This window comes from Neopelma chrysocephalum, unplaced genomic scaffold, assembly GCF_003984885.1.
Source record: "Neopelma chrysocephalum unplaced genomic scaffold, ASM398488v2 Primary Assembly neopelma1_74, whole genome shotgun sequence".
Lineage (NCBI taxonomy): Eukaryota > Metazoa > Chordata > Aves > Passeriformes > Pipridae > Neopelma > Neopelma chrysocephalum.
In genome coordinates, this window is record NW_020897735.1 from 6,785,009 (window position 1) to 6,811,583 (window position 26,575).

General features: G+C 48.3%; 1 protein-coding gene across 5 annotated transcripts in view; it reads right to left on the minus strand.

Annotated features, from left to right (window-relative positions):
- VAV2 (vav guanine nucleotide exchange factor 2) overlaps positions 1-26,575 on the minus strand; it is a 133,403-nt gene that overhangs the window by 39,198 nt on the left and 67,630 nt on the right. For all 5 annotated transcript variants that reach the window (XM_027687744.1, XM_027687742.1, XM_027687741.1 and 2 more), the window contains exon 3: positions 9,485-9,543. In XM_027687744.1, coding sequence (XP_027543545.1) covers positions 9,485-9,543 — 59 coding nt within the window. The remainder of the gene's footprint in view (positions 1-9,484; positions 9,544-26,575) is intronic.

The following is a 26,575-nucleotide window of genomic DNA, read 5'->3' on the forward strand; positions in this document are numbered from 1 at the left end:
GCTCTTAGAGATAATAAACCTCCCAGAGTAGACTCCTTCACAGACAAACCCCACAGCATTCAAGAGCATCACTTCCACAGATCAAAGAGGAGAAGGGAAGTGGGATTGATCTGATGTATTTGTTTCAGAGCCTAAAAGAGAAGAAAAGACCAAGTAATTTGTTGTGGAGTTTAGAGAGAGCTTTGCCTCTGGAGGACAAGACTTACAGCAGATGATGGTTCCTGACATGCGACGCAAAGCACCCCCTTGATCTTACAGAACATTTTGGCTACTTTCTGCACTGCACGTGCACAGAACAGAGCGCCCTGCAAACACCAGGGAAGGCAGGAGCAATCCACAGCCACGGCACATCACACAGGGGGATAATCAATTAATATTTCACGAGGCACCTAATGCAAAAACCCTCCCTCGCTCTCGGGTTGCCCCCGTGATCCATCCCACGCCGCATCCTCATCATCCACTCCTGCACAGTAAATCTCTCTGTGGGGAGAAGGAGCAGCTCCACACGCTGCCTTGGCTGCTCTCTCCTCTGAATTATTTAACGGGAAGAGCCAGGTAGGCTGCAATTCCAACAGCAATAAGCAGGAAGGTTTATTTATTTATGAGCATATTTCAGCATCTGGGTGCCTTGTCCTAGCAACTGAAGCCAATTGTTCACCTCTGCAGTGCCTTCACCGAGAACAGAGGGTCAGGGATGGGTCAGCTTTAGCCTGATAATTTTATACTGCAGCACCTTGGCCTCAAATTCACGTGTGACAGAGGAAGAAGGATCCAGCATGGTTTATTTTCTATTTTTCCTGTGTCCATTCTAATTTCTTGGGGTCAAACACCAGCCCTGGGAACAGGAAGCCCGGTGACAAGAAGGGAGGGTGGAAATGTCCCACTCAGTGCTCTCCATCCCAAGGAGCTGTTCCCACTGCTCTCGGTGGAGATGGTCTGTCAGGCAGATCCACAAGGAAGTTCTCATGCCTCGTGCAAACACCTTCAACAGACTAAAGGAGGTGGTTCATCCCCCTTTCTGGAGCAGGATTCCAGCCTCTCAGCACGATAATCTTTCCCTCTTTTCCTAAGATCACACTTGAGTGTTTTAAAAAGCAGGTGGAGTAAGTGACACCCGGGAAACCTGAGCTGCTCCCATCTGCTGCCCCTTCTGTGAGGGGTTTCTTCATAAACGAGAAGGGCCAGAGCCTCAAGCTGGTGCAAAGGAGCTTCTGCAGCTCTGCTGGGATGGAAGGGGCTGTGCCAAGTCCTCCTGGCCCAGAATCTGACAGAAAAGCATTTCCATAATGAGGAATATACAGACTGCAATTACACCTTGCAGTACCTCACAGATCCCATGGCTGGAGGTACAGACCTTCTGACAGCCCTGTTTTGAAGAAAGCATTATGGCAATGCACAGAAAACCCACGAGACACTGATTTCACCAAGATTTTTGGGCTTCAGGCTGTGCTTTCCATGTGAGTTTGGGTGTGGGGTTTGCAGCCCCACAGCTCCCATGCTTCCAGAAAAGTCTGTCTGTCCCACTGCTGAGGTTTCATGCTGCTTTAAACCCAGTATCTCAGACCTTGGCTGTTCACAGCACATCACTTTGACAGCTACAACCTTCCCCTTTTCTTTTTTCATCCTCTTTTCCTCCAGAATGGCTCACCCCAGGAGCATGGGATCACTCCATCCCAGTGACCATGGATTCCCTGTCAGTCATCAGTTCTGGAACCCCAGTGGATGCCCTGAGCACACCATCACACCTTCATGAGCTCTCCTGGAGCTGCCCAAAGAAATCCATGTAGTTTTCCAAGACATTTGCCCATAACTGAAAATTCCTTCCTTGTCGGCTTCAGTGGGATTAGGCAGATTAAAGAAGCATTTAATTTACTGATGTACCAAGAGATGGACATGAGCTGACCTGGGACAAGCAAAGAGGTGACCTGGAGCTGCTCCTCCAACTCTGCTCAAGACCTGGGCAACACCTCCAAGATTTGGTTCCCATCTGTGAAATGGGAACACCATCAGGGAATGATTTGGGTCAAGTTTTTTTTGGTTTTACTGCGAGGTAAAACCACACTATTAATGCCCAAGATCCATTTGTATGAAGCAGAATAGAATCAATTCTCCCCATGCACAACAAGGCACATTGGAGCATACCAAAAGCTGCTGAATTTAATTAAAATCATACTATTGTGTTACATTACTCATCTCTGGAAAGAAGCACCTCGCGCTGTGCCAGATTTTAGACACGTCCTCTGAAAAATTATGATTTGCTTTTATTTGTGGTCTGGAACTTGCAGAAATTCTCACAAGATTAATTTTGATAGAAATTCAGTGGGGAAAGAGCAAGCTACATCATGAGATAGCACAAAGATGATGATTTTGCAGGAGGCAACTCAGCACTTAGCACAGTGCACAGCCCAAGGCTGAGCTGCATGTCCTGCTTTATCTTCAGCTCAAATCTGAACTGAGGATTTCTGGGGACGATGAGACAAGAAAAATAACAGCTCGTATAACTTTACATTTCAACACATTATCGCATTTTTAAAAAATCCTCATGTAGCAATGCTTTGCTCAAGCAAGTGGTATGATTTTCTCCTCACTTCAGCTCCACACTGACGAGAACAGATGGATAAAATCAAAAGGGGAATCCAGAACCATATTTCTCAAAAAGAAAGGAAAAAAACCAACCCAAACCCTGTTGGCTAACAGCATAACTGATCACTAGGTAATGATTTCCATAGTAAAGACCTGAGATGCACCTCGAGGTGTCCAACAACACCCCCACAGGCTCTGCAACTGTCTCTCTTTGGAAAACACTTGGTTAAAACAAAAACCTTGAACCCCCCCAGTTTTAACTTGTAGCAAAGCTGCACAAGGAGATCTTTCAGCACTCTGAGTTTTCCTGCTGTACCTGAGCAGCTGCTATCCTATGAAACACGTGCCAATAAAAACAAATAAGTGCCTAAATGGATCTTTTTGCCTGATTCCAGCCACCACCAGCACATCCCAGCCAAGCAGGGTCTCACTGTGCAACATAAACCAGACCCAAACAGCCCACCTGGGCTGAGCAGCACATTGTGAGGGCCATGGGGAATAAACAGACTTGTGCTTCCCCTTCTGCAGATGTGAGAGAAGATGTGAGGTGCAGACAGAAGTGGTTTGTCCCAGAGCACCCCCCTCTGCAGGCACAGCCCGTGGCAGCACCTCCAGCCCTGACCCTGCTGCTGTTCCCCAGTGCTGGAAACCACCCCAGTTCTGAATACCTCATTTTGGACCAGCCAAGCCTGAAGCCTTCCTCCATCCTTGGGGCAAGGGCTGCATTCCAGAGACACAACCAGAGGTGATGGGAAGGTCTCACCCAAACAAGGCAATGCCAGGATGGGCAGTGACACAGGAGGAGCCCTGAGGGAAGCACTACGTGGGCAAAGACAATGTGCAGGGACAAGGCAGGTGCACCCAAAACCCAGCAAACCCCACCTGTGACTATGAAGCAGAGCTGAGCACATCAGAGCTGTATCTTCATCACACAAAGCTGCTGGTGGGGAGGGGGTGAGAGGAACTGCCTTTGCTTTCGTTAGCAGATGCTTACGGGGTGACCTCAGCATCTCCCAAGCCTACAAAGCAGCCGTGCAGGAAAACATGTCAGTGATATTTTTCAGACTCTCCTAGGAGCAAGTCTGTGAGGACACATACTTGCCAAAATAAATGTGTTAAAACCGTTTTTAGCGGGAAAGGAACTGCTTTCAGCCGAGGATTCTGCTTATCAACAAAGGAAGAAGCTTTATGGTCACTCCTAAAGAAGGTTTGTCCGTGTCACAAGAAACCACCTCCACTTGACCTCCTGCTTGTGAGATCTGTGCTGAGCCTCTGGATTTGTGCTGGTCAGTCCCAGGACTGGTCCCAGTTCCACACATCCCGGAGCACAGAAGAGTGCTGCATAGCAACTGCATCTTTTTCCAGACATGGATCCTCCCACAGCCTTCTCCATCCATTTTATAGCAACACTTAAAAATGTGTACAATGAATAAACAACGGCAGTAAAAAATTATGGGCAGAGTGCAATTACAGAGAGCCATTGGCAACGAATAAAACAGCCCTTGTAAAACCAACCTTAAGGAGAAGAAGTCCCATAACTACCTCCTCAGCAGAAGACACTTGAGGACTTAATTGCCAGTGACTTTAATTGCTTGCCGTTTTCACACACAGCTGGATCCGCCTCCAGGGCTGAGCTCCCATCCCCAGGGACAGGGGGAGCAGAGACCAAATCTGATCTGCAGGAAGCCTCCAGCATGCTGGAGAATCTTTGCAAATCCCATAAAAGGTTTCCCCCTATCTCCCTTCTCTCCCCCAGGACAGCAAGGGGAACATCTTCATCAGCTGCCCCAGGGTTTGTGCCACCACATCTTCTGCAAGAAGTGGGGCTTGCTGGCAGGACCACAAGGTCCCCTTTGCAGGGTCACCTCCGTTGCAAACAGAAGGGTATCCCTGCATTGCAGTGAGGCTCAGTCTGGTGGGGAAATGGATTAAAGTCATGTAACCTGGACAAAACTCCAGGTTTAATTCCACACCAGTGGCTGAAGCACTGAGGAGTTTCCAGGTTACAAACACTGGGAGCAGAGACATGTATGTTTAGCAGGGCAGGGCTGGAGGCTGCCCATGCAGGACCAGCTCCATGTGCCCCCCTGCCCCTCTCCTGCAGGCTGGGCACCGCATGCCAGGAATGCTGCTCTGACTCTCCCTTCCCATCCCTCCTCCCTTTCACCCCCCCACACATCCTGATATTATTGGCAAGCTGTTAAGTACAGAAACTCCAGGGCTGATAACGCTGCAAACCTCATTTTGGGCATGTCAGTCTGTTTTAATGGTTTTACCTGCACAAAAGGGAGCAATGATGAACCCTGTCAGCAAGGCAGGGGGGCTGTGGGAAAAGCAGGGTGGTAGGGAAATCTCCTCTGGATTAAATCCTCACTGGTGGGAGGATGCTGGTACAGCCCATTTAGTTGCCTTGAATGTGCCTGGAGGCAGCACTGCCCTGAGCTAATCCCAGTGCTGAGCTTCATTCCCCTCATCACACTGTGTGCACTTAAAGATGGGCAAAATCATACGACCATGGAATGGTTTGGCTTTGAAGGGACCTTAAAGATCATCTCATTCCAAACCCCCTGCCATGGGCAGGGAAGACCAGGTTGCTCAGAGCCCCATCCAGCCTGGTCTTGAATACTTCCCTCCCAGGGATGGAGCATCCACAGCTTCTCTGGGCAACCTGTTCCAAAAATCTGGACACAGGATGGCCATTCAACAGGGTGCCCATGGGCAACCTGGGCCTGACACCCACTCGGCACTGGATCTCAACTGATCACTTATTCTTCCCAAAGAGGTCCTGCCTTGGCCCCCAGGATGGGGAAAACACAACTATTCCCAGTTTCCCTCCCTCCACAGCCTGGCCAAAGCATTGCCACCACTCCCACGAGACAAAGCCTCCTCTGGCAATCAGGATTCACCCTCCTCCCCATCATTTGCAAATGTTTTTAAATCTATTTTATTAACTGTAGTGCCCTCTGAAGAGAGTCACTGAGAGGTTCAGTTCATATATAAAGGATTTACTTAGATTAAGGGCCTCCATAAAGGCCTTTGAACATGGAAACTCCTTCCCGTTCTCAGCTGGCCTTGCTGTGCACACATTAAAAATGCATGCAGGCAGCATGAGCCAATATTCCTTAACCTCCTGCTTTGCTTGCAAAACTCGGCTTCCAGAAAAAACATATATCTCAGGGAGATGAATAAACACATGTCCCCTCTGCTCAGAGCTCACATTCAGCCCCTGGAGCCTGCCAGCACCAGGTGGATGATGGTCAGAGCCCAGAGGACATCAGGATGTGCCACAGGCAAAGGAGAACACTCATGGCTGTGGCAGGAAAAAAAAAGCTTTAAGAAAATATGAATAATCCTGGTTTATTGGGACCTGCAACAAGAAGTCTTGTTGTCCTCCAGAGAGCTGACTTTGCTTGAGAAAACTTGGAAAGGGGATGAGAACTCATGCTCCAAAGCACAGGAGAAGCTTCACACAACATCCCTGTACAACCATGCTGCTACAAAATCCTCCAGGCTGGCTTGGAAGCATTTAGTGCCAGTCACTGTGGGAATGGGGTAATGGAATTAATGGGTGCGAGTCGGGTCTGCAGTGGAAAATCCTGGCTGTAAAACAAAGGCTCCTTGTTCAGGGACAGCCATGGATGGGCACAGTGGTAACTTCTCCCTGAAACTGCTGACAGTCCTCCAGATAGATGGAGGAAAGGATGTGAAACAATAATAAATTCAAAAATCTCCTCTCCCTAGTTGATGGGTAACACTACACAAGGATCTGTTCTCTGTCCCCACGTAAAGCCCTGTAAGACAGAGGGATGGAAATCCCAGGAAAAAAGTTCCTATCCCTTTACCACAGAGCCTGTGCTCCCAAATAAGATCAAGAAGGCTGCCTGTGCCCTGATGAGCAGGAAGGGGTCAGTCCCATTAGCCAGGTGAACAAAGACATTTCTCACCTCCCCATTTCTGAGAGGAGAAAAATCAAACATCACAAACTAAGGGAGTTGCCCGGTGCCACGTACAGCACCCAGAGCAGAGTCAGCATCCAAACGTAGTTCCATGCATCTGCTTTCCCTCCAGTGCATGTCTTTATCCATAAAACCATCTTTGATCTGAATGTGAACACCTTAAATTAAAGAGAGAAAATGTGCCTTTTCCTAGAGAGGCACCAATGAGCCTCTTATCATCAAGAGGATGTCATGGGCACCACCCCAAAAAATCGCCCAGTGCAGTGGTGGGGTCCTTGCAACGAAACACTTCTTTAACCAGTGAGGAAACATCATCTGGGCTGTTTGCACAAATCTGGTTTTGCCTCATTTGAGCTCATCCCCTGCCAGGAGGTGAGTCAGGGATGCCCCAGGCTGGAGGGTGATGCTGGAGGGTGGAAGCAGCCCCTGGGATGGGGACAGGGCAGGGGCTGTAGCTACAGCTGCTGTGGATTAAGCACAGCCTTAACGGGGCACTGCAAACAAAACATTGCATTCAACATCTTTTTTGCCATGTTTTGCTGCTTGTAGCTTGTTTCTTGGAAGAAACACTCTGTCATCTCAACAGAGCTATCCTGATAGCTATCTGGTGTACTCCATGAAATAGGATTTTTCTGGCAAGGTTCATGTAGCTAGAAATTATTAAGGCAGAAGGACTAATTTTGTTTCACTGAGTAGCATACAAGATTGATTTTTATTTTTCTACATGCCATGAAACTTATTTAAGGACAAGTAATAGGCTTTAGGATTTCTTTCACTCTCAATTTGCGTGATCCTGACTGTTAGACCCTAAAATAGGGGCTGGAGCAGAGCCACGTTCATGCTATGAGACTGACGACCACACAATCCACACACCAGCCTAATTTCACTGTATTTACCATGTTTTTGAGCACAGTGCCTAAGCCAACAAGACTTTTCCCATTTATTTCAGTGGCAGCATCTTCATTAGGAGAGGGAAGAGTACAGACCCCAATCATCAGTGGGGACCCCAGTGAGCTGAGGGGCAGCAGTGGCTGATGTGAGCAGCCCCTTCAGGGAGCCAGAGCCGCTGCTGGTTCCCACAAGATTAGATTAATTCATCTGAGATTAGATTCTATCACTGAGGGTTTTGTGATGGTGTGGCAAGAAATCATCTAATTTAAAGGAAAAAACACGTAGCGACGGACAAAGCGAGGGCTCTCTGACCACAGGGGACAGCGAGGTGGGAGGGGACACCCCACAAGGGTATTTTTGTAGAATTATAGAATTCAATTCTAGTCTAGTCTAGTCCATTTTCCAGCTAATGGAGTGACAGCATTTTCTGTCCCTGCAGAGCTGGAAATGGGGAGGAGAAGCAGGGTTAACATGCAGGAAAAGAGAGTTAGGAGCAAAGGCTCGCTAAGCTCTGTGCTATTCTTGTGTAATTATGGTGCCAAAGGCTTCCAAGATAAAGGATTTTAGTGGGAACTGTAAATGCTGGTTGTGAAATGCATGAGAAGAAGCCACATATCCACCAGAATAGCAAAGCCTCCCTTGTCCCTGGATCCCAGCTACTGCCCAGCCCTCAACAGAACCAACAGGGACTCAGCCAAAGCCTTCCCATGGAACACAGCTCATTCATCCTCTGAGCCAGCCCCAGGACCTCCCTCCCTTCCTAGGGAAGGGCTTTTCCAGGGATGACACCCTGCAACCCCTTCCAGTGATGCCCCAGGACTTAAACCCAGCCCTTGCCAAGGCACAGCAGCTTGTGCCCGTGGGTTCCCCATTGCTCCCTGCCTCCAAACACCTTGGATGTTCTTTTCCCTCAAAACAATAATCACTGCAGGCTTCTCCAGGACTCAGGGAACGTAGTCCTTAACCTACAGCACATCTTTATTCCTCAAAGCCTCGCCCCCTGAATCTCCCCCCCATCCTGCTGGGATCTGTCGGGTTTGTGTTCAGCAGATGGGAAAGCACCGAGTCAGTTTTACACGTGAAAAGCTGTTCCCCCTCCAGCAATATCAGTGCAGTTAAGGCAGGGAAAATATGTTCTAACAGTGGAAATCATGGCAGGGGGTGGTGGGCATGGGTGGCAGGGCTGGGAGTGAAGCAGGGACCCCATCCAGGCTGCATTCCCTGCATCCTGGCTGTGCCTGGCCCTGCAGACTGTGCCATGCTACCCCCAACCAGAATAGCAGCAAGACACATGCTGTGGAGAAAAGCAAATGTGTTCTATAGCTGGGCATGAAAACACACACACATTCCCCCACAAAAAAAGGAGGGAAGGTACTTTAGGCTGAGAACTCATCCCAGTTATAGCTGTGTCCTAATGAGATGTTGCTAGATTAATAATATAAATGCACACTAACAAGAAAACCAATTGCAAACCAATTTTGCAGGGAGCTGAACAAAGAGCTGGATAACAGCTCTGCTTAATAGGGCTGTCTGCTCTTTTTAATTCCTTCTCCACTGCTCCTTCAATGAGCAGAGGAGGAGAAGCCAGTCCATGGGTGCCAGGGCAGGGGACTCATACCCCCCTCACCGACTCAGCAATGTTGCCTCTTTGACAAACCCAGGAGGGAATTTCCCAGCTGTTAGGGACAGAAAAGCCACCTGAGCTCTTCTGCACAGGAGCAGGTGACAGTGGGGACAAGGGGTGATACCACAGCTCATGGGCACTGCTGGCTTTCCTGGGATCCCTCAGCTGCACAGTGAACCTGAGCAAAACCCCCAAGAGACATTAAACCCACCCCTGCTGCCCTCCCCAGCAGGAACAGTGTACACAATTCATCACATTTTCACTTATTTTATCTGAAACTATTCTCAAGCAGCCCATAAGCTGCTTTTACAAGTACCCAGCCTTCACCCCAAAAGCACCCTTGATGTCTGTTTAACTCTACTAAGTGTAGCTTCTAAAGAGTCTGACGTGATTAAATACCAGGAATAGCATCATATTGAAAGGATCTTACCTAATTCCTTTGGTTTGAGCAATACTGTGGAAGGAGAGCCTGGATACTGCAGAGATCACCTGGAAATGAGAGAAAAAGATGCTGGTGTGCTTACTGAGGACAGAGGAAGGTTTGGTGAGGACCCACAGCCTGGTGTTTGGACCTGGGCCACTGAAATGGATGTGCTCCAGTCCCCCCATCAGTCCCCAGTGTCACCATCAGGGCTGGGAGGACACTGTCAGTGCAAACACTGCTTTTGGTTCTACCACTGAGCACAAAAGACATTTAACCCTCAGCTATAATCATTCAAGAGCATCATCCAAGGAAACTGCATCCCACGCTCATTTAATATGTCCAAACCTGCCCTGATGGGTTTTATGCAACACTGAGAATCACTGAAAAAACCTTCTTAATTGTGTTTTATCACAAAAGGATTATAACTCCTTTCATGTCTCTCCCCACACAAAGATGATCTTATTGAGGTAGACTTGCCAAGACTGAATGGTTTTGACTTCTTGCAATTCAATAAAGATGCATCATCGGTTTGTCAGAGGTGAGTGCAGACCGTCGCCCTTTTCTGGCAGAAAACAGCCAGAAATGATTCAACAAGGAAATATTTTCATCAGCATTGCAATAAGGAGCAGTAAAACCACCAGCTTTTTCTGAAAACTCCCACTTTTGATGGAAGTTTTAATGGCTGTGAAGAATTTTCAATGAAGAGGAACAACGAATGGGTTTGGTCCCTTGTAAATATAAACCATGTTTTACTCTTGCTCATATCCATCATTTCAAAGCTAGATTGAAAAAAACAAACCTGTTATTTTTGGACTGGTTTCCAAAATTGGGATGAATAGAGATGCCTGTGCCTGGGACACAGATAAAGGGCTTCTTGAGCGGTCCCTGCTCAAGGACCCCCAGCTCCCACCTCTCCTCCAGGTGTACAAACCCAAACATCGTGGGGGCTGTTGCTGACTGAACCCAACCTAGCTGTGAGGTCCCCTCAAGGATGTTTTAATTAGGGACTGTGTCCCCCCATCCTGCTGAGGGGATGCTCCCCTCAGCTTTGCTAAGTCATCTCCACACCGGTCACCTGGGGAGCACTGGATTCTCTCCTGGGATGCTGGTGGTACTCGAAGCCTCTCTCCCTCCCACATTATTATCCCAGAGCATCATTCATTGTCTTATCACACACCCTCATGCAAATCCTCTCTGCTGGAAAAGCCATGCAAGCACCAGGTTTGTGGGGAGCACACCAGTGAATCCTTAGGACTGAGGAGCCTGAGCTCATCCTGCACAGCAGATCCTTCTCCAAACCCCATCTTCTCCACACTTTTTCAACCTTCACCCCTTTCATTTTTTATTTCTTTTACCACTGCCATGAATTCCAGTCTGGCTGCTCCACACGTGGACCCTGAGCCAAGGCAGCAACCAAGGAGCTGCCACAGTTTGGTGTTAAGCAGGTGATTTTCACATGCAGAACAGGGAACAGAACATCCCTGAAAGGCTCCAGGGCTCATCAGGGCAGAGCCATGGCACAGAACTGCCAGCAAGTGGTACCTGCAAACACCAAGACCAGACGGGGGACGGTGATTAGAGACCCCTCTGGCACCCACAGTCACGCTCCACAGGGCTTAAAATACTCCAAGGGAAGTCCCAGACTGATTGAATGAGTCTCTTCTGCAGCCTATTATTAGACTTCTGAAGTAAAAAATCAGTTTATGAATCAGACAGTTATACCGCAGGGTTTGACTTCCAGGGAAATTTAAGAGAGAAGCTCAGTGTTCTCCTCGCCAACAAGTTTTCCTTTGTTCTTTTATGAACAGCCCCAAGCTCTGAACATCCCTGGCACATCAAAGCCCAGGACCTGGTTCCAGTGATGAGCCAGGATGCACAGACACACTGGTTGACACCAAGGCTCCCGAATCGATGCTCAGGCACGTAAGCAAAGCGACCCACTTTGAGGGATCAGGTACAAAGAGCATCCCTGAAGCTTGGCATCTCTGAAAGACTGAACAGTGACTGTCCCAACATCAGGGAATATTTTCCCAACAACAACTCCTGCTAAGGCAGTGGCCAAAAGCAAGAAAAGCCAAGTGCAAACCCAGTTCCTCACAGATCCCGTGCTCCAGCCTGCCAGCCCGGGAAGTGCTTAAGCATTCATTTAAGGATGAGTAATCCTCTCAATTTCAACAGGATTAAACAACATTCTTAAAAGTAAGTCAATCCTTAAGTGTTTGCTAAACTGTGTCTCATTTTCCCTATAAAGCAGCTTCTTCTTTGCAGACAAACGCAGGAATAATTTCTGCCACTCCCAGCTCTCGTGTTCCATCAGGCCAGGGGGGATTCAGGCTGTTCCACACCCACACAGCAGCTGCCACCAGGGTCCCTGATCTCATCTGAGGAGATGCTTCTGGAGTACCAGGACATACTAATACAACTAATACAGATATTCCAGGTGGTGAGGCCCTGGTACAGGTTGCCCAGAGAAGCTGTGGCTGCCCCGTCCCTGGAAGTGTCCAAAGCCAGGTCAGACAGGGCTTGGAGCAACCTGGAAAGTGTTCCTGCCCATGGCAGGGGCTTGGAATGAGATGAACTTTAAGGTCCCTTCCAACCCAAACCATTCTGTGATTCTATGACACTAAGTGGAAATATAATTCCCTGGTTATTTTTACCTCCCTGTTCTCTCATGGCAGCCTGGAAATGCAGACTCCTTGTTTCCCCAAGGCAGATGGTACAACCAAAAAAGATTTCCTGCTGTGGGTTATCAGTTCCTTTCAGATTTATGCTGATTATTTCATAAGCTCAGATCTTTGGCTGCTTAAAACCGAAAATCCAGTAGAACTGAGGCTGTTGCATCCCGGAAGGGATGAGCAGGGACACCTTCCACTAGCCCAGGTTGCTCCAAGCCCTGTCTGACCTGGCCTTGAAAACTTCCAGGGATGGGGCAGTCACAGCTTCTCTGGGCAACCTGTGCCAGGGCCTCACCACCCTCACAGGGAAGAATTTCTTCCTAGTACCTAATCTAACCCTGCCCTCTGCCAGTTTAAAGCCATTCCCTCTTGTCCTGTCACTACATGCCCTTATCAAAAGTCCCTCTCCAAGTCATTTGAACAGGCTGTTTGGAAAACTATACTCTTATCTGAGCATTTTGCTTCCAGGAGATGGAGGGCTGTGGGATTTAACAACAGATTATTACTATTATTATTATTACCTCTTCACCCATTTCTCAACGCAATTTCCTCCTAGAAAACTGCTTTCAGCACACAAAATTTCCATAAAAGCTAAATATAAACATCCCACTGGCAATAAGATGCCAGGAATATAAACAGGAATATAAAGGTGTGTAATGCAGGTGGTGCACAGACAGAATTTCTCTGCACGAGACCTGCAAAGGGTTAGTGGGAAAATTCTGGTGGTTTTGCCACGACAAGTGAGGAATGCCAGGAATGTGAAGGGCATCCCAGTTTGCCTTGTATTTTTAGACCTGAGCTAAATCCAAACACCCAGCTGATCATCTACCGACCATTGCTGCAAATCAGCAGCACCAGAAAGGAGCACGAGGGTTGTGCAAGTGATTTCAGAGGCTGAGCATCAGATTTAAAAAGGCACCAAGTTCTGCACTTCATGGGAAACAGGAAAGAAAATAAAAATAAAACAAAATAATCAAGGCTTATAGGGGGTTCCTCACATTCACTGGTCATTTTGGAAGAAACCTGAGTAAAGAAATGGGGTTTTTGAAAAGAATAGGAAACCAAAAACCACCACACCACCACAATAAGAAATCCACTACTTTTCTTCCTTACTACCAACACTTTCTTTTAGGAATTACAGATTTTAAAATAAACTGAAGCCAAATAGAAAATAAATTATTGTGCTTACTGCCCTTCTACTTCCTTCAGCATTGTTTATTGCTGATGGTATCTCTGAGTATCTAGAAAACTCTAAAATAAACTTTCTCATATTTGAAAAAACAAACTGACCCAGCTGGACTGGAGAACAATTTGCATAGGAGGGACTTCCCAGCTCTTGGAACACCAGAAGTGTGCCTGAGAGCTGGAGTGAGCTGAGGGCTCCCAGCCAGGATGGAGCCCCAGCAAGGTTGTGCATTCCCAGAATAAATGGGAGATTTGCTTCTAAGAAGGAGCTCTGCACAACAGTGATAATTCTGGACAGAGACCTCTCTGTGTCACCTCTGCACATCCCCTTTCCAGGGGAAGATGGTTTCACAGCCTGGAATTACATGGAGTAATCTTCTGGTTTACCCCTAAACTCATGAAGGGCGAAATCCTCAATCAAAACATCCCCAGCCTCTGGGTGGGCAGAAACTTGGCCCCAAAGTCAAGAGACAAACTGATGGTATCTCTGAGCAATTGGAAAACGCACAAATAAACTCTCATATTTGAAAAAACAAACTGACCCAGCTGGGCTGGAGAACACCTGGCAAGTGAGGAACTCCGAGATACCATTTCCAAGCTGGATAATGACATCCCACAATAAAAACGCTGATGTGAACAGTCCCAGGGACACAAATGCTAAAATAAAAGCGGCTCTGAGAGCAAGCAGGATTTGATCCACTTGCCTCCAGTCTGAGGTGCTGGAGAAACCTGTATTTTCTCCCACTGCTCAGCTCATGTCTGCTCTTCTCCCTGTGCTGCAGAGCATCCCTGCACACCGGGGCACTTCCCAGCACTTCCCAGCCTTTTGCAACACACTGGGCTGTTACAGGATCTGGTATTTGCAAACCAAAGTCTCACCAGCAGTTTCCAGCCTCCCATCTCCTCTGTTTGCCTGTGTCTGTCCCATGATTCATACCTGGGCTGCAGCAGCCCTTGAAAACCCAGAACAGCCAAGCCCAAGTGTGAGAGACAACACAAAGCACAACCTGCCTGCTCTGGATCAGCTCTTTGTGTGCTCTGGGCTGGTGCATGAACCTGCACAACCTCACAGCACATGTACAGCAAACACTAAACCAGCCCTTTTCCCTGGTGCAGCCAGGGTTGCTGCAGCTTCCCATAGATTTTGCTGGGAATTCCTTAAATCAACATCTCCTGATAGAACCTGGTACCTGAGAAGAGCATCACTCTCCGTGGCTGTGGCAGGAGGAAATCAGACATGGTGGGATATTTTCTTGGGATGCCAAGGGAGGGCAGAGCCCCATTAAGAGGTCAAGTCAGTTGGATTTTCCTACACCCAGGGCTCTCTCCTCTCAGCTGGACCTCACCCATCCAGCTGCCTGCTGAGGACGAGGACTGTTAAATAATAATCCATTTGGACAACTGGTGTGAGCCTTTCCAGTGCCTGCCTGAATTATTTTCCCTGTGGCTCCATGTCACCTGCCCAGAGATGCCACAGCTTCTCCTCCCATTCCCACTCATGCCAGGTGTGGTGTTTGCTGGCATGAAGCTTCTGGAGAGGTGCCAGCTGAGTGGGTTTGGGCTGATACATATTTGATAAGGATTTCAAATCAAAACCAGGGAAGTTCTCCTGTAATGGTGTGGCCAGAGTTCCCTCCTGGTATTTCACTACAGGGCCCACACAACAGATGGGGAACTCTGTGATGGGAGTAGAGTAAAGCCTCTTCCCTCCTCCAACAAATATCTATTCCAGGGATCCTGGACTGCCACTCCCATGTGATTTATTGAAATATCAATAACTTGGGACATTGCTATGGAGCTGTAGATGAGCTTCAGAGCACCCAACAAAACACAGGAGAGGGAAGAACCAGAAACGTAAAACAAAACCCATTTGCCAGAACAGTTGGGGAACACAATTTCTCAGCTTCCAGCCTCTGGGTTTGCTGATCCCTTGGCTTCAAAGATGTGTGTGCAGCATTAAGTGCAGTTCTCAGGGGTGTGGTAAACACCATCCTGAAGCCCAGACAGCGGTTTGGTGGAGAGCTGGCCAGGGATGCCAGGACCACGTGTCTCAGTGGGGCTGAGCCGACCTCCAAGTTGCAAACCAGCCACAGGAAAGCCAGGTATAAGCTGAATTTTGCTTCTAAAATTCAGCAAGGAAGGCTGGATGTGCATGCCCCTTCCTCTTCTAAAGGGATCCTTGGTCATGGAAGCAGCAAAGGGTTAAATAATCTCAAGTGAGCATCTGACACAGATTGTCCCCGAGACCTCTTAGCCACAGTTCAGAGCACCCGTGTCAGGCTGTGTTATGGTCACTGCACATCACAGGGACAGTGATTACACCTCTAGATAATGAGGTTAAGCCCTCTAACAAGAGTCTATCATCAGAGATGCACTTTCCAGGCAAAAGTATGGGGGGAAAAACCCTAAAAAATGAGCCCCAAACCTCCCAAGTTTCACCTTATTTCCTTGCAAAGCAGCTCGAGGCAGTGACTCCCCAGCACGGCACCTGCACAGCAGCATTTTCCAAAGGAATGCTGGACTACACATAGCATTTGTTACAGACCTGACTAAAAGGGATCTAAAACACATTCCCAGCCAGCACAGCAACACTCAGGCACCAGAATAATTCCCCATTCCCATGGTTCTGCTCCTTGGGGCCCCAGCACCAAGTCCCACGAGCGGCACAGGACAGGAGTGAGCCTTGCCACGCCGAGAACACAGCAAGCAGAACCAGAGATTTCCCAAGCCAGAAATCCTTTGTAGCTGCATTCTGTGGTGGTCATGCACTCACTGGATCCTCACAAATCCATATTTGATAAGCATTGGATTACACCTCTATATAATGAGGGAGTAAAGGAGCTCAATGCCTTCAACCCCCTCATTGTCCCCAAGGCTTCAAGAGGGGGACAGGGACAACACAGCACTACCTGCCCTCACTGCAAACACAACGAAAGCTCAAAGCTCCCCAGGGAGCAGGAGGGGGTCAGGAAAAAGGGATCTGATGCAGAACAGGCATCCCCAAACAGGAGGGAGAAAATCCCCAAGGGAACACAGTGGGAGCAAAGGAGGGAAGTAGATTTTTCTCCCATCTCCGGTGCTCCCCATGGTACCACTGGCACTGCTGGCAGCTCTTCAGGGACCAAGCTCCACCTACAGATCAATCCTGGGTGATAAATTATACTAGAAAAGAAGAGAGGAACAGGACTCTGGGAATCATAGAATCGTTTGGGATGGAAGGGACCTTTAAAGGTCACCTAGTCCTGAGAGCAGGGGGAAATCTTCAACTAGAATGGGTTCTCAGGGAAGACAAAGGGAGTTTCTGGACCCGACCCTCAGCTGCTGCAGAATTCCCCGACTCCCACCAGCTGCTCTGACTTACAGCCTGGACTGTGGCTGGATCAGGGCTCTGAGGACTCAGGCTGGTCCCAGGGCTCTGGCAGCTCCTCCACTCCCCAAGCTGTGAAGCCCATCAGCTGTAATGTGCTGCTCTGAGCACGGCTGCTGCTGCTCCCTGTGTGTTTGGCTGGGCTTTTAAAAGCAAGGCTATTAAACCCGTTGCTATTTTACATTAAACCCATGATTTGGCCACATTACGTGTTGGGGATGCAAATATTAAGTCACTGGCAAAGCTGCTGCTGATTTCCAGTGGGAACAGGACTTGTATATCATTTTAACACGTTTATTTTGAGCTCTTTGGGGCCGGCATCATGTCTGCTATCATGAAGTCTTACAACAGCAGGCAGTCACTGGAAAACCAGCAATATTCCCTTACAAGGAGGAGAAAAGAGTAACTCGGGTGGATTTATAGCTACTGGTAGAAAATCTCCGTGCTGTGCCACACCATCATAAGTTAACCAGATGCACACACCCCATCTCCCTTATTTCAGACACAAATTTGCCTTTTCATATCACAGAATAGTTGAGTAGTAGAGGGAAGAGTGTCATGAATCTCTTGGGGTGCTCTGAGCCCTGATGTCTGTGCACGAGGAGGTGTCTGTGCTCCTCTGTCCCCATCCTACAGCAAACACACCCAGCCAGGAGCAAGGCACAGCAGGACCCTGACCTCCCCAGGGTGCGAAGAGGATGCAAAGGCAAGAGAGGGCAGGAGGCAAAGCATCCCAACACGTTGAAGCACCGAGAGCCACGAACCAGCCCGACTGCGGTCCCGCTGTGCCGCTCCCCGCGCCGCCCACGGCTCCCACACGCAGGAATTAATGCCCTGAGACCACAGTGCTTGCCTTATGCTGCCGAGTTCCTCTAATACAACAGCAATAAACAGTTATTCTGCTACTTAATGGGCTCTCTCCTCCGCCACGGCTGCTGAGCTGCCGCCTCGTTCTGTTACTTTTATTATCGCTACGCGATAGCGACGGCTTGGAGCGAGGAGCTGCCTTTGATGGGACTTTAAAAGCCTCGGGGGGGGGAACCCAGCAGTTTCTCAAGTGAAGTAACACCAAAGACAACTGAGACTAGCTGGGAAAGTGCCTGCTGCTGTGCCTCCAGCTGAACATGGGGTAGAGATTCATTTGATGGTCCCGAAATACTCAAAACAGGGAGCTCAGCAGCACCCACGGGTGCTGTTAAGAGTTTGGGCACAGGAGGAGAGGATTGCAGGGGCTACAATCAGCAAAGCCATGAGTCTGGGGCAAGCTCAACAGCGTGGCAGGTGCCACCAGGCTGTGTGACACAGACACCCTGGGCTTGGGGGAACACAGATATGAAGTGGAGGCAAGGGCACGGCCTGGAGGAAGCTCTGGGTGACATGAAACAAGTGGTTTCCTGTAAAGGGAGGGGATTCACAGGGCATGCTGGGCTGTGCCTGCTGCAAGCCCAACCCAGATGCCTGTGAGCTCCTGTGCACATCCCTCCTGCCTGGGGACAGACATACCTTGCTCCCTGCTCCAGAGAGAGGACAAACCATGTGAGGTTTTTGAGAGATGGTGCCTCTCCAAACATCTCTGCCAGAGAGGAGGTGAAAACAGGACAGACAGGGGTCTCTATGCATCTTTGTGCATCCAGCACTGGACTGAGCAAGAGAGACCTGGTGCTATGGCAAAGGCCCTGGGTAAGGAAGGGTCAAATGGTGAGCAGACAACAAGAGGGTCCTCAGAATATCAGGGAACTGCCCTGCACATCCTGTCCTCCAACACCCAGCACTGCCACTTAACAGAAAACAACTCAAGTGCTGTGCAGGGGTGAGTGGTCATGGACACCACCTCCTCCTCCTCCCACAAAATCCCTTCCTGCATCTCTGTTGCTCTCCCTGGCTCAGCTTGGCCCCGTCAATTTGCACAGAACTGGCAAACAACAGAAAATAAAGCAACTGTCAAGCGCTTGCGTAAGAAAGGAAGGAAAATGAAAAGCCTTGATATCCAAAAAACTATTTATGGGACAAGCTTGGTAGTGCCTCTGAACACTGATTTGGAAATGAGCCATTAGCCTGCACCACCACGCTGGGGTTTAAGGTGACACCAGCCAGTCTCACATTTCTGCATGATACAGAACAGCATTAATTAAATATTAAGTGAAACTACTTCAGCACTGGTGTGCAGCAGCCTGTGAAACTGAAACCAGGGATCAGAGGGACGTGGGATTGAACGCAGGGCTGGCTGGATGCTCCCAGTCCTCCCTGTGGCTCCATGTAAGAAAGCAGAAAGCACACTGTTCTTGTCAGAGATCCCTATGGGACAATGCCCTGGAGATCCACCCCGGGCTGATTTTAACAGAGGAATTGTCCTGTCTCGGGTTTCCGAAGGTGGAGCAGAAGAATGCAATGTTTTGCATGTGTTAAACCTTGAGATTTTAATGTTACTTACATATTTACACACTTCTGTGACTCACGGGGCCTTCTAGAGAGCTGTCCTTGGATTTCTCTCCTTCTGGAAGTACCTCCCCATGCCTTCCCAAGGCTCCAAGGTGCCACCACTGCCCAGGAGTGCTGTGTCACCTCCCCCAGCTTTGCCCAACACCTCAGCCCCTCGTTTTTCACGCAATTCCAGTGCATTCCAGTATATGCTGGGATTTGCTGACCTGTGAAGGCCGAGTCAGACAAATTTTGCCTTTGCTTAGAGCAATAATGTAATATATTTGGGCAAAGGGAGCCAGCAGGGAACAGAAACTAATAAGAACTTCGTTTTTATTGCAGCTGGGATTTCAGCATCCTCCCAACGGATTCCCAGAGACAAGGAGGATTCCCAGAAACCCCTGAACACTGGAAGTCTGAGCTGAGGGCTGGCTGCTTTCCTCTAGACTAAGGATATTACAAAATTGCCTCTTAAGAAAAAAAATCCAGCGTGTAACTGGAGAGGGCTCATTTGCATGGCTTTGTAACGGTTACAAAAGCTGGCTGCAGGAGCGTGTCCCTGGGGAACAGCGGTAATGAAGCCAGGGAACTGGCCTTTCCTGCGAATTAGAGGGGGGAAAACCACAGGCAGACTGGCTAGAGCAGGAGTTTGGTTCAGGTTTCTGGAGCAGACACTCAGGTAAGTGCACAGTGAACTTCCCCGGCCGGCTGCAACAGCTCCATCGGCGCGTGCCAGATCTCCTCGCTTCCACACCCCAACACGGTTCTCTGCCCTGTCCAGCCAAGCTGGATCCTTCCCTCTGCCCCTAATTAACATCATAGCGATTCCCTAATGAGCCTGGCAAGATGCCGAGTGAGGAACGAGCTCAAGCTCCAGCGTGGGAAGACGTGAAAGGCGCGTAGGACGTGGGTGCTGACGGCTCCGACCTCGGCGTGTGCGAGCTGGCAGAGCCCCTGCTGAAAGCCACCAAGCTGTGCCAGGCACCTGGCCCACAGAGAGGGGCAGGGACAGAGGAGGAAGGGGGAAAAAAACAACCCTGAAACACTAATTAGGTTAAAATGCTGGTAAATAGGTTTACACAGGCACCCAACTGGGGCACCTCGCACTGTCACACAGGACTGTGACTGAGCTGCCACAAAGGCACCTCGTGGCAAGGGGTTTGAGCACGGGGAGGAAAACACCAGCAGAATCATTTCCCTGCAGGTAAGGAGGGATGTCAGCCACTGAGAGCAGAGTTCATTGTGCCTCTGCCTTTCCAAAGCCTGGCCCTGATGCTCTGGAGCTCTGCAGGCTTTGGAGGGCCTAGAAAAGCATCTCTGTCTTGCCCTCAGGGCTCAGAGCCCACCTCGTGCTAGGCAGGGTGGTTATAATTATCATATCCCTGCTTTGCATGGATGTACTGATCAGGAATGCTCAGGGGAAGGGTCCCACGAACAACTGCAGAGCAACGATGCAAGTATCAGAAATGACAGGATGACCACACCACCCAAAAAATGGCTCCAGCCACAGAGGTGTTTGTATTACACTATAAGAAAGACCAGGACAGGCTGAACTTTAGCCAGAAACCACCTGTTCCTGTTAAACATTTGAATTCAGCCAGTTTTAGTTCAGTTTCCTCTCCAACTTGCAGGTCACCTGCTCCACAACATCATCCCCTCCTTCTGCTTAAGGGCTCAAGGTCCTTCTCTGACCCCAGCCCCTAATTCAGGATGCACAAAGTCATGCACTTAATCAAAACCCTCATCTTGTGACACAAAAAAGGGCTCTGTCTTGAGGTATCTCAGTGAATTCCAGCCACGGGGACTGCCAAAGGCCTCCACAGCCCTAGGGAAGGAAAGCAGCTCTGTGCACAGGCTGCAAGGAGAGGCTCTCCCTCAAAAACATCCCTCTCCCCTCCCCCGGTATTGATTGGATTTGTCGAAACAGATGGAAAAAACAGCTAGTCAGATGCAAAACACGGATATCCAAACCTGCTTCCAAGAATCTGGCTTAAATCTGTATTAAGTTTAATCCCTTTTGATCAAGGCCTTGTATGTAAGCAGAAAATATTACAGATTTTCACATACCTTTAGGTCCCCATTTCCGCTCGGCTCTAAAACAGAGTTGGGAGGTCAGAGAAAAGCATATGGAGCATGAAAAAATAGAGGTTTAGGAACATTTTGCATATGCAGGAGAAATTGGAAGCATCCCCATGAAACCAATCCACTTGCAGAAGGGTAATTTACCTATTGAAAAGAGAGGGCTTAAAATTCTCCTTGGCTTATTTCCTTCATCACTGTTCCAGGTGCTAAAGAAAAAAATGCAGCACTGTATAAAATCAAGACTAGAGAAAAGTGTTGAAAAGGCAGTTCTTTGCATTTTGCAGAGCCCCCCAACTTCTGGCATGGCCACAGCATCCAGCATGTGTTTCTCCAATGAAGTTTAAATCCCTTCCAGTCCCAGAGCAGAGCACTGACAGGAGATTCCCACACCAGGAGCTGGATACACAGGAACAGTTCCAAAGCCTATCTGCAGACCAACAGACCATGGACAGGTTGGTCCCTTCCTGCCACATCCAGGGGTTTAGGCTCCAAGGGTCAGACCACAGCATCAACATCCCACTGACCAAAAACATCCTGCTCCAGAAGGTTGAGGCAGGTTAACACTTCAGAGACCACCGTGCTCTGAGCCCTGAAGGCAGCAGAAGCTTTTCCATTGATTTCTCAGGCTTTGAGCCCTGGATGCATCTTGCAGCTCTGCTTAACTCTACTTAACTCCCCACATTATACCTGCAAAGCATCTGCCTCTGCCCCAGGGAGCTTCGTGGAAGCAAAGTCCCTCCCAAAGCCCTCCTGCAGCAGCACAAGCAGCTTAATCATCACAAGCCGTTTGAGACCAGTCGTGTTTTACAGATCGGTAAAAAACTTGTTTAAGCTCAAAGAAATTCCTGTAATACCAACATACACAAAAGAGGCAGGAAGCAATGGGAGTTTTTCAAGTGTTCAGTAAAAGGCAGCTTTTAGAATCTGCTTGGGATTTGCTGCTTTGATTTGTTCAAACCTGGAGCTGAACATTTGCAGGGATGGGAGACCTTTTGCACTGAAGTTTCTTTCCCTGCAGCTACACACAGTCAGGGCTTGCAGCAAGAATCCCACTTGGCTCCACAGATGTATGGGCTGCTCCAAGCTTTCTGCACACACACACATCCACCTGGATGAAACATCTTCACATTCACAGCTTTAACTTTTAAAGAAGGCAGGGAAAAGGCCCAGAAGAGAAGGAAGGTGCAGAAGAACTGGGTGTGCTGGGAAAAAACAGCCAAATACCTCTGGGAACACACAACCAGGAGGGGGCTGGGATTCTGCCTGCATTTCCCTTCCTCAGCACCACAAAACACAAAGTAACATCGAGCAGAAACACTCAGGAAAAGGAATGTTAGGAAGAGAAGCACAGGAAAGAGGGATAAAGTTTATTTCATTAGCCCCAGTCTTCTCCTGGACTCCAGGGAGGATGAGACAAGCACCTTGTAAACTTTGGGGGTTTATTATTATTACAAGCTGGCTTGCCAAGCAAAATTCCCCAAAAGCCACCCAGCTCTGAGCTGCCTCCTCACCCCAGATCAGCACTAGACTGTTTCTACCCTCTGATTTTCCCTGTCTTGCACACCCAAACCAGAGGGATGTGCCAACATCACGTTGCTGGCCTGACCCTTCACTTCTTGTATATCTCAAAGGTGTCACCTCTGGGTTCCCTGGCAGACATGGAAAACAATGGTGTTAAATTCCCAATTCCTAGAAGAACAGGCAGCCAGCAGCAACCAAACTGAGCTGTTCAGAAGAGTGAAGGAGGGGAGGAGCAGTTCAGAGTAGAGAGGAGAAATTCCCAGCTCCCGAGGCAAGGTCAGGTCACCTTTTTCTATGAGTTTGCATCATCTGGGGGGAAAAAGGACAAATGTTTCAATTTTTATTCTGTAAGCCTGAGAGCTACAAGCAGGGGCCAGCATTGAGTATCAGAGCAAGGGATGTGCTCTTGATTTTGGTGCTTTATTCTTCCTCATTCCGCAATTCCTGCACAACTTTCCAGGAACTAAAAGAAGGAAGATGCTAACATGGGAAAGGGCAGCTCTACCAGGCTCTACAAATACTACCAAGAGCTTTTCTCTTTCTAATTATTCGATGGTTTACACAAATGAAGACTCTCAAGATTGTGCAATGCAGTAGGAGAGCCAAGACGGCTGTGCACAGCAAGGATGCTGCTCCTCCTCTTCCCTGCCCTCCCCAGATGAGATAAAAGGATTGGGTTTTATTTTATTACATATTCTGCTTTGCTGGTGAAATGCCTTCCAGAAATAAATGTTTTCAGAAATAAAAAAGGGTTCTCCATCAATCATATTCCGACTGCAGAAACAACCCTCAGTTCCCTTCTGATCCGTTACTCAGAGGACGGTTCTCAAAATAGCAAACACTGAAATTCCCAAATCCACGATTAACTAAAAGCACCAAGAGGTTTCCAAACCCAACTCACTACCTGGATCACACTCCCAACCCTGGGCAGACCAGTTCCCATGCTGGGCTTTCCAGAAGAGCCCAGTACAGCCCTGGAGAGGAAGGCACTGCACATGCTGGCCGTGCCATTGGATAGAAACCTCTGGCACTCACAGCCACATGTTTTTCCCATGGCTTAATTCCACGATGTCAATTAATCTATTTACACCTGCAGAAAGGCAGGAGCCTGGGCTGAGGGAGAAGCAGTCCTTGAGGCAGCTTTCCAGAGACTTGGGAGTCAGAAAACACCTCCCTTCCTCCCATCCTGTAACAGTGGATAAATATACCCATAAAGTGCTTTGATTTGACTGAGTATGTTAAATTTAGTCGTTGCTCTGCCTCTGCAGACAGCACATTTACTGCTACGTGGGTGACTGAAACATGCATCACTCACAGCACACTGCAAACGGGTGAATAAAAGAACTGCAGGAAAAGATATCCAAAATATTGGCTCCCTTGACAGGGTGTGCACGGTCACAGCTCACAAATTACAGGGTGGAAGGGAAGCTGGATGGATTTCCACGGTCACTACTGTACAGAGGGCAAGACAAGATGATCTAAGGGTCCCTTCAGACCTAACAAATCCATACAGCTGTAAAGAAAAAATATCATAGATTAGATCTTGGCTGTCTCCAAGAAGAAAAGGAAAGAGTCAGGCATGATGTTTTCAGTCAATGATTTAAGGAATGTAAATAGCTTTGTCAAAGATGCTCAGGCAGATTTCCCCAGTTGGATCCTCCACCATGAGCTCAGCTTTGCTCAGGACCTGCAGCGCATCAGGATGGTTTAAAACAGCAGGAAAAGCAAACTGGCAGCTGGAGAGCCCCAGCTCCACTGGAGAGGGGTGGGAAGCACCCCACAGGGGGTGGGATCCCACAGGAAGCACGATCCCGATGCCCCCAGCACAGCCCCTGCACTCCCCAGCTCGGTGTGCAGTGCTGGGATCGTTACATCAGCTCCTCAGATGATACACTGGGACTCTGCAAGTGTCACCAGCTGTTTATCTACCGCTAAAATGTGTTTAAAAATTAATAGGAACAGATTGAGCAAGTGTGGAACACGCAGAAACCAGAAGCTTCGAGGAATTTACTCAACGTTAAAATCGGATGGGCTTGTAAAGAGCAAGCACCAGCCTTGGTACAGGGGAGAAACACCAAAAATACACACACACACACACACACACAATCATACATTCATCCAGAGAAAGGGAAACGTAGCTCTAACCACCACATGCTCGTTCTTCCAGCCCTTTAATCAGACATTAGAGACAAAGAGCAGCTGGACAGCGCTGTGCTCAGCCTGGGGTTGCAGAAGGAAGTTTAAAAAAGGGGTTTAATGCAAGTGTTAATACAGGCTCCTGTCACCACAGCCCCCAGCTGGTATTAAGGGCTCAGGTTTGAGTGCACATCGTTGACAAAGGTCATCAATTCAGCAGGAAGATGGATGCACGCCCTTGACGATGCCCTGTGCAAGAGGGAACCAAAGGTCCCAGCAGCCACATCAGGCATTGACAACACAGGCCAGAAAAGAACAGCAAAAAAGGACCAGGAAGTCCTGGTCCCAGCAGGGCAGGTCTGCAGAGCTCTGGGCAGCATTATAAATAAGTGTCAACACCCAAGACTGTACGTCAAAGGTCACTGAGGATGAGATCAGAGCAACCATTAGAGAAATAACTGATGTCACCTTAAGTATAAGCAGGTCAGTCACAAAGGTTCAGGGAAAACTTCTCCCTGGAGCTCTTGTCCAGAACAGAGAGATTTTGCAATAAAACAGGTAAAACCGGTTTCTGCCCTATGAAGTTCCTGGAAATGCCCAACGAGTATTTACTTGTAGTCAGGGAAGGGAACAGGAAAGTGGTATTTGCTCTTAGCTGGCTCTCTTGACATTTTCTTGCTGCCAGTAAGACTGGTGAGAGCCCATTTAAGTCTTACTGACTTCACAGCTAACAAGCACAGAGACCAAGTTACCACTGCACGAGGCATTTTACGCAGCACAGAATCCCAAAAAAGCCCAGGCCAGGATGAGAAGCTGCTCAGGTGCCTCATGTGGGGCAAATAACCAATAACCATTCGTGCTGCAAATAACCATATGTGCTTAATGGCAGCAACAGCTGAAATTCGCAGAGGAAAAGCTCAGCCTGGTGTAAAATTCAAAACTGAGGAGTGGGACAGCAAAAAGAAAGGGTTTTCTGCTCTGGTAGATACTGAGCAGCATTTTGGTTTTGGTTTTCACTGAGAAAAAAAAAAGGCAATGCTTCCTTTATATCCACAAACACTCAAACAAAATATTTTCCGTTTTTTGAAAAAAAAAAAAAATCACAAAAAAGTCCCTGAAAAATGAGTTTTAATGACTTTCCCCCCCATCTGCTATAAAGGATGTTTTTTGTTCAAAACATCTTTTTTTTTTTTTCCACGACATATTTTGGCCAGATGTAGATGGTGTGCCTGGACTGCAGAAAAGAGTATTTGATAGCATTACCAAGAGATAACCAGCTCAGACCCACAGTTGCAAAAGAAAACCTTTCATTTCACATCAGGTCCTCGGCGTTGAGCTCCCCGGTATCATTTCATCAGCCTGCGGAGCAAACCAGTCCACAGGGATGGATCTGAAAGGTTTGAATAATTCCACATCAAAATCAACTGTACTTGGATGAGACTTCCACCAAAGCATCAAGACAGTACAAGACAGGCTGTGAGAGGGAAGAGGGAAAATATATTCTTGTCAAAATGACATCCCCCTTAGGAGTACAATCTCCACAAAAGCATTTACCCGCACGCATTGTGTCGGATTTCAGATTCTGCACTTCTGAAACACATTATGCTGGGTACTTGAATAATTATGTTTGACTTATTTAACAATTTAACATTCACACGCTTGGCTTTACAGCTGGAGAAATAAAAAAATCACATATTTGAGGGACTAAAAGGA